This window comes from Jaculus jaculus, chromosome 6 (assembly GCF_020740685.1).
Source record: "Jaculus jaculus isolate mJacJac1 chromosome 6, mJacJac1.mat.Y.cur, whole genome shotgun sequence".
NCBI classification, from domain to species: domain Eukaryota; kingdom Metazoa; phylum Chordata; class Mammalia; order Rodentia; family Dipodidae; genus Jaculus; species Jaculus jaculus.
In genome coordinates this window covers 100,925,207-100,938,941 of record NC_059107.1, presented here as the reverse complement: position 1 = coordinate 100,938,941, position 13,735 = coordinate 100,925,207, and the positions used below count along the sequence as shown (strand labels likewise).

At 42.8% G+C, this 13,735-nt stretch overlaps 1 protein-coding gene across 10 annotated transcripts in view; it reads left to right on the top strand.

Moving 5' to 3' along the window:
- R3hdm2 (R3H domain containing 2) overlaps positions 1-13,735 on the top strand; it is a 193,742-nt gene that overhangs the window by 130,583 nt on the left and 49,424 nt on the right. For all 10 annotated transcript variants that reach the window (XM_045151578.1, XM_045151575.1, XM_045151577.1 and 7 more), the window contains 5 exons: positions 3,600-3,641; positions 8,325-8,411; positions 9,382-9,508; positions 12,488-12,566; positions 13,348-13,407. In XM_045151578.1, the coding sequence (XP_045007513.1) occupies positions 3,600-3,641; positions 8,325-8,411; positions 9,382-9,508; positions 12,488-12,566; positions 13,348-13,407 (395 nt within the window). The remainder of the gene's footprint in view (positions 1-3,599; positions 3,642-8,324; positions 8,412-9,381; positions 9,509-12,487; positions 12,567-13,347; positions 13,408-13,735) is intronic.

The window sequence follows — 13,735 nt, the reverse complement described above, 5'->3', positions numbered from 1 at the left end:
TAGGATAAAAGGTTTATTTTTGTTTACAGACTAAGGGGGAAGCTCCATAATGGCAGGGGAAAACGATGGCATGAGCAAAGGATGGGTATCACCCCCTTGCCAACACAAAGTGGACAATAGCAACAGGAGAGTGTGCCAAACACTGGCAAGGGGACACTGGCTATAATACCCATAAGCCTGCCCCCAACAATACACTGTCTCCAGGAGGTGTTGATTCCCGAATCTCCATCAGCTGGGAACCTAGCATTCAGAACACCTAAGTTTATGGGGGACACCTGAATCAAACCACCACATTGAGGTAGGAGGATTGCTTGAGTTTGGGGCCATCCTGGGCTATAGAGTGATCTCCAAGTTAGCCTGAAACAATGAATCCCTACCTCAAAGAAAAAAGAAAGTATGGGATGTAAATGTGGCTTAGCAGTTAAGGCACTTTCCGGCAAAGCCAGAGGACCCAGGTTTGATTCCCCAGTACCCATGTAAAGCCAGATACATAAGGTGGTGCATACATCTGGAGTTCATTTATAGTAGCCAGAGGCCTTGATGTGCTCATTCTTTATCTGCATCTTTCTGTCCCTCTCAAATAAATAAATAAGATTTTTTTTTTAATTACAATGATATTGGGTGTGGTGTGTGGAGGAAGGAGGATTGCTATGAATTTGAGGCTACTCAGAGGCTGCATAGTGAAATCCAGGCCAGCCTAGAAAAAAGATTTTTACAAAGAAAAAAAGAAAAAAAAAAGAAACATCTTAAATAGTATAATTTAAAGTTTTGGTAAAATAAGTTATGGCATAGCCACACAATGAAATACTATATGTGAATTAAGGAAAGAAGTACATCTATAGAATGATAGCTATGAAAACAAGCTTAATAGCAAAGTTCAAAGTAATATGTACAATCGCTTTTTTTTTTTTTTCCAAAGAAAAAACTGTATATAGGCACTTGGAATATAGCACAGTTGGTGTAGTGCTCACCTAGTATGCATGAAACCCTTGGTTTAATCCCCAACACCACATAAAACGTGTGGTGGCACACGCCTGTCATCCCAGCTCTCAGGAGGTAGAGGCAGGAGAACCAGAAGTTCAAGATCATCTTTGACTACATAGTGAGTTTGAAGCTAGTTCAATACAGGAGACCTTAACTTGCAGGGGTCCTATATTGAAGCTGGGCATGGTGGCGCACGCCTTTAATCCCAACACTTAGGAGGCAGAGGTAGGAAGAGGAACATGAGTTCAAGACCACCCCACTATGACTACATAGTGAATTCTAGGTAAGCCTGGGCTAAAGCAAGACCCTATCTCAAAAAAAAAAAGCTATATTCATAATAAGCTTATAAATGCATAAAAGGTCTTTGGGTATGTCTACAAGAAATTCAGAACTGGTTGGCCCTTTAGGAAGGAACCAGATCAAGTATCTGGAGGACAGCTATGAAAGGACACTTATTATCCAATATATAGCCTTACTATATCTTTTGAATGTTTGTGCCTTATATACATATTACTTTTAAAAGTAGTGAAGGCAGGGCTGGAGAGATTGCCTAGCGGTTAAGCACTTGCCTGTGAAGCCTAAGGACCCTGGTTCAAGGCTTGATTCCTCAGTACCCACGTAAGCCAGATGCACAAGTGGTACATGAGTCTGGAGTTCATTTTCAGTGGCTGGAGTCACTGATGCTTCTATTCTTTCTCTCTCTCTCTCTCTGTCTGCCTCTTTCTCTCTGTATCTGTCTCTTGCTTTCAAATAAGTAAATAAAAATAAACCAAAAAAAATAGTACAGGTGCTCGGAAGATGGCTAAGTGGTTAAAGGCACTTCTTTGCAGTAGTGAGAGGCCCTGGTATACCCTATTCTTACTCTCTCCTTGCAAATAAAGAAAAATATTTTAACAAATTAACTCTTTAAATATTTTATTGATTTATTTGTGAGAGAGAAAAGGGAGAGGAGGGGGGAGAGAGAATGAGAATGAGAGAGAATGCCAGGGCCTCTAGCCACTGCAGATGAACTCCAGACATGTGTATCATCTTGTACATCTGGCTTTATGTGGATACTGGGGAATTTAACCTGGGTCCTTCGGCTTTTCAGTCAAACAGCCATTTCTCCAGCCCCAAAATAAAATAAATTTAAAGTAGTGAAATATACTGCTTCATTTTGCTAGATTCCTCATCTTCCTTTGCTGCAACAGGTCTTGCTACGGACCAGTTCTATCATCATGTCTTACCCTTTCAATACCTTCCAAGTTCTCCATTTTGCATTGTGGCAGAGGTTTTTTTTCTAGCTTGTAAAGAGGACCAAAAGAAGAGAAATTCACCTCACCTAATCAAGACCATGCTGGCATTCTGCCTCTGTCTTGTTTTCTTCCCCCTATGCTCCTGCCTCAGTTCTTTCCAATCCTAGCCCCTTTTCCAAAGTTCCTATTTTTGATTTCTTACATGTTCAGAAATCTTAGCAATTAACTAGCTGTTCCTTCTTTCATCCCACCTCAGGCACTCATTCATTGTTGTTCTTAGCTGCCATGTTCCTTCCCCACATTCTCTCCCTTTTGCTCTGGATGTTTTACCCCTAACTTCCAAGCTCTCTTCTTTTACTTACATGCACACATGTGAAAGTCAGAGAATAACTTGGGTGTCAGTCCTCACCTTCCACATTGTTTTGAGGCAGGGTCTATCTAGCCTGTGTTTGCCAAGTTAACTGGCCCATGAGCTTCCAGGCAATTTTCTGTCTCTGCTTCCCTTCTCACTATAGGAGCATTGGAGTTACAGATGCTCATCTACAGTATCTGGCTTTTATGTGGGTTCTGGTGATCTAACTCAGATACTCGTGTTTGCAATGTGCTATCCCCCCAGCCTGTTTTTTTTCTTTTTATCTTGTCTCACATCTATGATCCAAACAAGCTATGAGTGTTACTGCCAAAACCTTAGACTTCTCAGATTCAGGAAGGGACGATTTGGAAGAAGACCCTCCATTCAGTTTCTGCAGCTATATGGATAGGCATCTCAAGTTGAGGCACTGGATGTGCTGTGCCATAAAAATGTTGTTATAGCTGAGTGTGGTGGCATACACTTGTAATTTAGTATTCAGGAGGTTGAAACAGGAGGATTGCAAATTTGAGGCCAGTATGGGCTATGTAGTGTTTAATAAGACTTATAAAGGGAAATAGATAAAAAGAAGAGAAAGGGAAGAAGAAAGGGAAACGGGGCGGGGGGAGAGCAGAAGATACTATTACGGTAGTTAGGGACCATATTTCACATTCATTATGGATTAAATAGGCTCCAGTGAGCAAATTTGGAAGAAAAAAATACTACATGCTATGGCAGTGAAGCATGCAATCAGATTTGCTGACTTATCCAAAAATGATTAAATAATCATTGTGTTGCTGTTCTTTCTCTTCATGATGAGTGGTGGTTTGATTGTAGGTTGTGTGGGATCCATTCTGTCACTGTTACTGGAGTTGGCATAGGACAACAATCACACCAAATGATTCTCATCATATTTGGGCAGTTGCTGAAATGATTTCATGAATAGTGTGTTTTGGTTGTTAACATGTATTGCTTCTAACTTAGCATGTTGATTTTTCCTGTTTTAATAATTTCTGATTCTCTTCTAACAGAGACGAACGTCCAACCATGGTCATGCCAGGAAAAGAGCCAAGGTGAGAGCCCTTCCTTCCTTCATCACTTCCTTTTTTTGAGGCAAACCCAGCAGATTCGCTTGATGTGTATTTGTTTGTTTGTTGTGATAGGATCTCACTCTAGTCCAGGCTGACCTGAAATATAGTATGTAGTCTCAGGGTGGCCTTGAACTCATGGTGATCCTCCTACCTTTGCCTCCCAAGTGCTGAGATTAAAGGCATGCACCAGCACACCCTGCTCCTTTTTTTATTTATTAATTTGAGAGCGACAGATAGAGAGAGAGAAAATGGGCGCGCCAGGGCCTCCAGCCACTGCAAACGAACTCCAGATGCATGCGCCCCCTTGTGCATCTGGCTAACGTGGGTTCTGGGGAATCGAGCCTCGAACTAGGGTCCTTAGGCTTCACAGGCAAGCACTTAACCGTGAAGCTATCTCTCCAGCCCTAGTATCTTTTTAAATTTATGTATATATTTATTTGAAAGAAGAGAGAGAGAAAGAGTGAGAGAGAGAGTATGGGCATGCCTTGGCCCCTTGCCACTGCAAATGAACTCCAGATGTATATGACACTCTGTGCATCTGGCTTTGCTTGATACTTTACATTTATTTATTTATTTATTTATTTATTTATTTATTTGACAGAGAGAGAGAGAATGGGCACACCAGGGCCTCTAGCTACTACTAATGAACTCCAGACACATGCGCCTCCTTGTGCATCTGGCTAACGTGGGTCCTGGGGAATCAAACCTGGGATCTTTGACTTTGCAGGCATATGCCTTAACCACTAAGCCATCCCTCCAGCCCCACATCTGGCTTTACATGGGCACTGGGAAATCGAGCCCTGGACAGCTTGCTTTGTTAGCAAGCGCCTTTAACTACTGAGCTCTCTCTAGCCCCCCCATTAGTATTTTTTAATGCATATGTGGGTGTATACACGTGTATATGGAGGCCAGAGAGAAACTGCAGGTGTCATCCTCAAAAATGCCATCCACTAGACAGGCATGGTGGCACACACTTTTAATCCCAGCATTTAGGAGCCTGAGGTAGGAGAATTTTTGTGAGTTTGAGGCCAGCTTGAGCTACAGAGTGAGTTCCAGGTCAACCTGAGCTAGAGTGAGACCCTGAATCAAAAAATTAAAAAAAAAAAAAAAAGACTAAAAGATGGCTCAGCAGTTAAAGATGCTTGCTTGAAAGCCTGATGATCTGAGTTCAGTTCCTCAATACCCATGTAAAACCAGATGCACAAAAAGTTGTGCATGCACTTGGAGTTCATTTGTAGGTAAGAGGCCCTGGCATACCCATTCAACCCTTCTTTCTCTCTGATTGCAAATTAACAAATAAAAATAGGGCTAGCGAGATGACTTAGCAGTTAAGATGCTTCACTGCAAAGCTTAAGGACCCAAGTTTGATTTCCTAATACCCAGGTAAGCCAGATGCACATGGTGGTATGTTCATCTGGAGTTCATTGCAGACTAGAGGCCCTCTTGCGCCCATTTTCTCCCCCTCCCTCCCTCTTTCTGTGTCTCAAATAATAAATATTTAAAAATTTTAAAAATAACAATTTTTTAAAGACAAAAAATAAGAATGCTATCTGCACATTTGAGAATCAGAGTCTCTCACTGGATAGGAACTCACCAATTAGGCTAGACAAGCTGGCCAATGAACCCAGGGATCCTTATTTCTCTGCCTCCCCAGTGCTGTAATTACAGGCTGGTGCATCCTTTCCCTTCCTTTTTTTAATGTACTAGAGATTGAACTCATACGTGTAAAGGCAAGGGCTTTACTGACTGAGCCATTGCTATCTCCCCAGCCCACTCTATCCCAGGCTAACCTGGAACTCACTCTGTAGCCCAGGCTGTCCTTAAACTCAAGATGACACTCCTACCTTGGCCTATTGCATGCTGGGATTAAGATCATGAGCTGGGTTGGAGAGATGGCTCAGGAGTTAAAGGTACTTGCTTGCAAATCCTGATGTCCAGGGTTCAATTCACCAGTACCTGCATAAGACCAGATAAATAGAGTGCCACATGTATCTGGAGTTCATTGGGCATACTCATTCTCTCTCTCTCTCTAATAAATAACTAATAAAAGCACGAGCCACCACTACTGGCACCCCCTTTACGTGTTTATTTTTTAAAATATTTTTAATATTTTATTTATTTATTTGAGAGAGAGAGAATGGGCACACCAGGGCCAATAGCCACTACAAATGAACTCCAGACACATGTACCACCATGTGCATCTGGCTTTACATGGGTACTAGGGAATCAAGCCTGGGTCCTTAGGCTTTCCAGGCAAGTGCCTTAACCACTAAGCAATCTCTCCAGCCCCCTTTTTATCTTATTTTTTCTGAGGTAGCGTTTCACTGTAACCCAGGCTGGCCTGGAATTCACTGTGTAATCTCAGGGTGTCCTCAAACTCATGGCGATCCTGCTATCTCTGCCTCCTAAATTCCTAAGTGCTGGGATCACCACAACCGGCTTTATTTTTATGAATATTTTATTTATTTATTTGAGAGAGGGGGAGAAAGAGGCAGATAGAGATAAAGAGAGAGAATGGGTATACCAGGGTCTCTAGCTACTGCAAAGGAACTCCAGATGCATGCGCCACCTTCTGCATTTGGCTTACATGATGGACACTGGAGAATTTAATCTGGGTCCTTAGGCTTCAAAGGCAAGTGCCTTAACTGCTAAGCCATCTCTCCAGCCCCCCCCCCTTTTTTTTGTTTTTTTGAGGTAGGGTCTCACTCTAGCTCAGGTTAACCTGGAATTTGGAATTCACTACGTGGTCTCAGAGTGGCCTTGAACTCACGATGATCCTCCTACCTCTGCCTCCCAAGTGCTGGGATTAAAGGCATGCACCACCACGCCCAGGACGAGCCCCCTCTTTTTAAAATATTTTATTTATTTGAGAGAGAAAGGAAAAAATATTTTTTAATTTTTACTTATGTTTTTATTTGAGAGAGAATGAGAATGGGCCCACCAGGGCCCCCAGCCACTGCAAACAAACTGTAGACATGTGTGCTACCGTGTGCATCTGGCTTACGTAGGTTCTGGGGAATAGAACCTGGGTCCTTAGGCTTTGCAGGCAAGTACCTTAACCACTAAGCCATCTCTCCAGTTCAATTTTTATTTTATTGATATTTTTGAGGCAAGGTCTCACTTCAGTCCAGGCTGACTTGGAATTCACGCAATAGCTCTCGACTGGCCTGACGCTCACAGTATCCTCCGTTCTCTGCCTCCAGAGTACTGGAATTAGATCAAAGGCATGTGCCACCACACCTAGGCCCTTTAAGTATTTTTATCTCAACTCTGTTGAGATAAAACAGACCCAGAAAGGTCAAGTAATTTGCTCAGTTTTATAGCTTGTTAAGTGCAAAACAAGGACTTAAAGCCAGGACTTGTGGCTCTCAAGTTAATATCTTTCTCTATGCAATGCAGCTGTGTATCTGCAGTAAACTTTCAAATCTGAAATTGGACTTCTGGGATAAAGAGAGAACAACACTAAGTGAAGGGGTTTTCCTACCACCTCGCCAGATAGTCTTTTTTTTTTCTGTGGTGGGGGGGAAGGTTGAGGTAAAGTCTCACTGCAGCTCAGGCTGACCTGAAATTCACTATGTAGTCTCAGATGGCCTTGAACTCATGGTGATCCTCCTTCCTTTGCCTCCCGAGTGCTGGAATTAGTGTGCTCTACCATGCCCGACAAGATAGTCTTTTTTTTTTCTTTTTTTTTTTTTTGGTTTTTCGAGGTAGGGTCTCACTCTGGTCCAGGCTGACCTGGAATCAACTCTGTCATCTCAGGGTGGCCTTGAACTCATGGTGATCCTCCTACCTCTGCCTCCCGAGTGCTGGGATTAAAGGCGTGCGCCACCACGCCCGGCTAAGATAGTCATTTTTTAACATATCTACTGTTGTGAGAGAAGAATCATCTTTCACATAAACTAGTACTGATAAGTTGGACCTACTTAGCAAAACAATATTGTATAATAGAAGTAGGAGCTAACAGAGGCTGTTGTGTGAAACTTTTTCGTGGAGAGACATGAATACATGAGTATCCACCCCACAAAGGACACAATTGACAGTCCAAAGCACAATTGCACAAAAACAGTTTTGGTGAACCAGTGAGTTTAATAGGGTTACTTACAGAAAAATAGAGCCCCCAAAGTAGGCATACCACCAAGAAGTTGTATCCCATTGTGGACGACATGGCCACTTGGAGACCTTGCCTCATCCCCATAGCTGCTTGGAGCTTCCTCTGTTGGAATTTCCCCCACAGATGCTCTACTTACAGAGCATGGAAACCCCACAGCTGCCTAACCACTGAGGTGTCTCATCCCAGTATCCCAGCTCCCCATAGCTGCTTAGATAGAGCTCATTGTCCCTTGATCTTTTACACTCTGTGTACTCTTATCTCCCCTTGAGGCCACAGACCTCCTTCCTCATGATGTAGAGCTGGCACTGAGGTCACAAAGGTCACTTGAGATTGCAAGTGGAGCTCTAGTGACCCTCCCCTTGCCCTTACGTCCTTCAGCAGGCCCTGTCTGGAGAATTTTTGGTGGTTGTCCCAGCTGCTTTTGATAGAGCTGACAATAGTTATGGACTGCCTTCAATGCAGACAGATCACCATACTATGGAGCCTGAGAAAGAAGAAAGGCTTTTCTGAATGTTCACCAAAGGCCTACATATGTGAAATTGTTTGTTTTCCAGTCTAATTCCAAGCTGAAGTTGGTCCGTAGTCTGGCAGTATGTGAGGAGTCCTCCACCCCATTTGCTGATGGGCCACTAGAAACCCAGGTAGGTCCTTTACAAGCATAAGTGTACATTTTGAGCATGGTAGTTGTTTGGTAAAGTGTAGTAGAACAGTAGTGGAGCAACCACAGCTTCAACAGCCATGGAAATCAGGGAAAAGAATGATTTTTTTTTTTTTTTTTTTTTTTTTTTTTTTTTTTTTGGTAGGTGGAAGGAGCAGTTGTGACATAGGGTCTCATGTATCCCAGTCCTCAAACTTCCTTGGTAGCCAAGGATGACCTTAGATTTGATCCTCCTTCCTCCACCTCCTGAATGCTGGGGCTACTGGCCTATACTACCGTGTCATATTGATGCTGAGCATGGAGACCCCACAGGATTGAACCCAGGGTCTACTACGTGCTAACAATCATGCTTAAAACAGCTCCAGCCCCATATTTATTTTTTTGTTTCATGAAGCCCAGGCTGACTTCAAACTTGCCAGGTAACTGAAGCTAATCCTCCTGCCTCCAATTCCCAAGTGTTAAGATTCCAGGGTAAGAGGTTGCTTTAAAACAAAAGCTCTTATGGTCAGGCAGAGCAAGGTGAGAGCAGGAAGTAGAGATCTTTGTATCTTTTTTTTGAGGTAGGAGCTCACTCTATAGCCCAGGCTGACCTAGAACTCATGGTGATTGATCCTCCTACCTCTGCCTCCCAAGTGCTGGGATTAAAAGCCTGTGTTACTACACCCAGCAGATCTTTATATCTTGACCATGTAGGATAGTACATACAAGGAGATCCAGGGCACAAGAGGTTACCATCCAACTCGTACGAGGACAGCCAGTGGAATGAGCTGCTCTTGTAGTAAGCTGTGATTGCTGACAGAAGAGTGTTCCCGCTGCCCTTAGTGGACCACAAACCAAAACAGTTAACAACATATATGCTTCTGTAAGATAAAGCTGCCATGCCAGGATTTGCTTCTGTTGAGATTCCAGGGGAATTATAAGAGTTGAAAAATCCTTTTTCCTCTTTGTTTAAGGATATAATTCAATTGCATGTCAGTTGCCCCTCTGACAAGGAGGAAGAAAAGTCTACAAAGGATGTTTCTGAAAAGGAAGACAAGGACAAAAGCAAAGAAAAGGCTCCAAGGAAGATGCTGTCCAGAGGTGAGAACTTTTACTGTCTCTCTGCCTTAGGGATATTTCTATAGTGGCTTTTTTTTTTTTCATGTACCCCAGGCTGTCCTCGAACTGATTCCATAGGTAAGGATGGCCTTAAATGCCTGATCCTCCTGTCTTCACCTCCTGAGTGTGCTAAGACTACAGGTTATGTGGTGCTGGAGATCATATTCAGGGCTCCATGTGAGGCAAGCACTTGGCCAACTGAGCTACATCGCCAGCCCTCTCTTTTTCACTTTTTCTCTCTTATCTCTCTCTCTCCTTTCTCTCCCAGTCAGCCCTCTCTCTCCCTTCTCTCCCTCCCTCGCTTTCTTCTCCTCCTTTCCTCCTGGGTATTGAACTAGGTCCTTGTACATGCTAGGCAAGTGCTTTACTACTGAGCTATATCCTAAGACCCCTTCTTACTTTTCTTTTTTTTTTTCTTTTAATTTTATTTATTTATTGAGGTAGTGTTTTACTCTAGCCCAGGCTGACCTGGAATTCACTTATGTAGTCTTTCCATGGCCTTGAACTCACAGTGATCCTCCGACCTCTGGCTCACCAGTGCTGGGATTAAAGGCATGTGCCACCATGCCTGGCTTTAAAAATATTTGCAAGCAGAGAGAGAGAGGGAGAGGGAGAATGGGTACACCAGGGCCTCCAGCCATTGCAAAGGAGCTCCAGATGCATGCTCCACTTTGTGCATCTGGCTTCACGTGGTTATTAGAGAATTGAACCCAGGTTATTAGGCAACCTTAACTGTTGAACCATCTCTCCAGTCCTTTACTCTTCATTTTGAGATAGGGTCTCACTAAGTTTTCCAGGCTGGCCTTCATTTTACCTTATAGCCAAGACAGGCTTTGAATGTGCAGTCCTCTTGCCTCAGCCTCTCACATTTGGGGTTGCAGATCTTCCATGCTTTTTCTCATCCTGACACAGGCATTGCTGTCCTGACTGCCATAGCCTCTATTACCTAGTTGCTTGGAGAAGTATCTAACTATGTTACCCACTTTGACCAGCCCTACCTTAAGGACTCACATGCTACAGAGATAGTCTGTGTGCATTGGCACTACCCAGGAAAAGAAAATATAGTCAACTCTGATTTGATTCATCCTATGGAATAAACGGTGATGTAGATAACCATGGTAGCAGATCTTCCACATAATATTTATATTTTGGTTTAGGGAGGGCTAGAATGAGTTGGTTTTGTTTGTTTGTTTGTTTAGGTGGTTTTATTTTCATTTTTATTCAGGGACTTGTATAAACTAGGCTAGTCTTGAAACTTCTGATTTTCCTGCCTCCACCTCTTCAGAGCTAGGATTACTGGCATACACTACCCTACCTGGTTTACAGGGTGCTAGGAATTGAACTCAGGTTCTTCTGTATGCTGTGTAAGCATTCTACCATGTGAACTGTATCCCACTCCTATTTCATTATCTTTGTTAAAGAAGGGGACTTTTAAAAATTAACTTATTTATTGTGTGTGTGTGTACACACACACAAGGGCCTCTTGCCACTGCAAATGAACACTAGACACTTGCACCACTTTTCCATGGGTAACTTGGGATTTGAACTTGGGCTAGCAAGCTGTACAAGCCAAGTGCCTTTAACCACTGGGCTATCTTCCCAGCCCTGGGACTTTATTTATTGGGACTTTACTTATTTATTCATTTATTTACTTATGTGTGTAGATGTGGGTGGTGGTGGTGATGGTGTGTGTGTATGTGTATGTGTGTGTGCACACATGCCATGGCACATGTGTAGAGATCTGAGGTCAAGCTCAGGGTGTTTGCCTTCTTCCACCGTATTTTTTTTTTTTGGGGGGGGGGGGACAGAGACAGAGAGAAAATTGGCACACCAGGGCCTCCAGCCACTGCAGTCGAACCCCACACACGTGTACCACCTTGTGCATCTGGCTAACATGGGACCTGGAAAGTCAAACCCGGGTCCTTAGGCTTCGCAGGCAAGCTCCTTAGCCACTAAGGCATCTCTCCAGCCCCCACCTTCTTTTTTGAGACAGTCTCTCATTTTACTGCTGCATGGACTAGTCTAGCTGGCCCATGAGTTTCTGGATTTTCCTGGTTCTGCCTCCCATTGCTGTGGGCACATTAGAAAACTCAATGTCGTCTGCCCCTACTTATAATCTACTTTCATTAGCTAGAGTAAAACTTTATTTTGGAGGGCTGGAAAGATCCCTTAGCAGTTAAAGGTGCTTGCTTGCAAAGCTTGACAGTCTGGATTTGATTCCTCAGTATCTAAGTGAGGCCAAATGCACAAAGTGGTACATGCACCTATAGTTTGTTTGCAGTTGCAAGAGACCCTTGGATACCCATTCTCTGCTACTCACCCCCGCTTGCAAATAAATAAATGAAAATATTTTTTAAACCTTATTTTGGTCAGGATATTCAGTAAATACTTATTAGTGGTTAGGTGGTATTTCAATTTTTTTTTTTTTTTTTTTTTTTTTTGGTTTTTCGAGGTAGGGTCTCACTCTGGCTCAGGCTGACCTGGAATTCACTATGTAGTCTCAGGGTGGCCTTGAACTCACGGCGATCCTCCTACCTCTGCCTCCCGAGTGTCAATATAATATTGATGTAGCACTATGGCCCAAGTTTTCCCTTCTGTTGTGATGGGGACTTTTTTTTTTTTTTTTTAAGTTTTTTAGTTTTTTGAGGTAGAGTCTCTGTCTAGCCCAGGCTGACCTGGAATTTACTATGGAGTCTCAAGGTGGTCTTCCAACTCAGGGCAGTCCTCCTACCTCTACCTCCCGAGTGCTGGGATTAAAGGCGTGCGCCACCACGCCCGGTGTGACGCCTGGTGTCATGGGGGCTTTTGTAAAGCTGTTAGTCAAGGAAATTTTATGCTAAGACATCAAAGTTTGGTTCTACTTTGCCATACTCATCATTTCTGATTAGACTGTGTGCTTTGGCTTGGGATTAGATACCATGTAAGGCAGTTTTATTTCTTCCAAATTTCCTTCTATTGTAGACTCCAGCCAAGAATATACAGACTCCACTGGAATAGACCTGCATGAGTTTCTTGTAAATACACTGAAAAAGAACCCAAGGTAATAAATAACACGCTTGATGTTAGAGAGAACAAGGATACCAGAGTCCTGTGAGCCTAAGCAGCTTCCTAATAGTTTTTATTACTAGAATCTAGGGTAGCCATCTCCTAAAATCTTCCTCAGGTGTAGGCTTATATTCTTGTGAAGAACCTAGTATATTGTCACAATGATATTTCTGCTCTTTGAAAAGTTGAAAAATTGTGGAAGAAGAGTCCAGTAACAAATATGAAAACTTGGGAGTACACTAATTAAAAGGTTCAGAGGAAAAATATAATTGATTTGTATATAAACTAAATCATAATTGCTTTAAGTTTCTATAAATATCCAAATGGGATATAAAATAGTGACTAGGCTTTTAAGCATGAAGTCTGTGTCTACATGACTGTGCAGCATGTGTTTCTGTTACGGATAACAAAGTGCCTAAGTAGGAGGGGACCTATGGCCTGGGAACTTGGGTCGGCACAGAGCCAGGCGTGGTGGTGCACGCCTTCAATCTCAGCATTTGGGAGGCAGAGGTAGAACGATTGCCATGAGTTCAAAGCCAGCCTGGAACTACATAGTGCGTTCTAGGTCAGCCTGGGTTAGAATGAGACCCTACCAAAAAAAAAAAAGACTAGCACAGGACAGTCTAGTGAGGCTCAGCAGCCGCTGGGTTATGGTCCATTGTTGGAACTTAGTTATATCCTTCACCTTTTATGGGGAAATACTTGTGTTTTCAGTTCTTGATTTCAATGTCTATGGGAGGGCTATGTTTTGTTTTGTTTAAATCTTTTTTAAACAGGGACAGAATGATGCTGCTAAAATTAGAACAGGAGATTCTGGAATTTATTAATGACAACAAGTAAGTTACTTTTATGAAATACACACTTATAAGTGGGAGTGGGGCACTGGAAAGAAATTTACCTATAATTTTAGAACATTCCTCTTTCCCTGAAAATGAGAAGTTTGAAACATAACTCACTGGTGAATAAAAAGAGTTAGGAATAAGCAAGCAGAATGATTAAAAAATATATTGTAGAGCTGGGCGTGGTAGTACACGCCTTTAATCCCAGCACTCAGGAGGCAGAGGTAGGAGGATCACTGTGAGTTCGAGGCCACCCTGAGAATACATAGTGAATTCCAGGTCAGCCTGGGCTAGAATGAAACCCTACCTTAAAACAAACAAACAA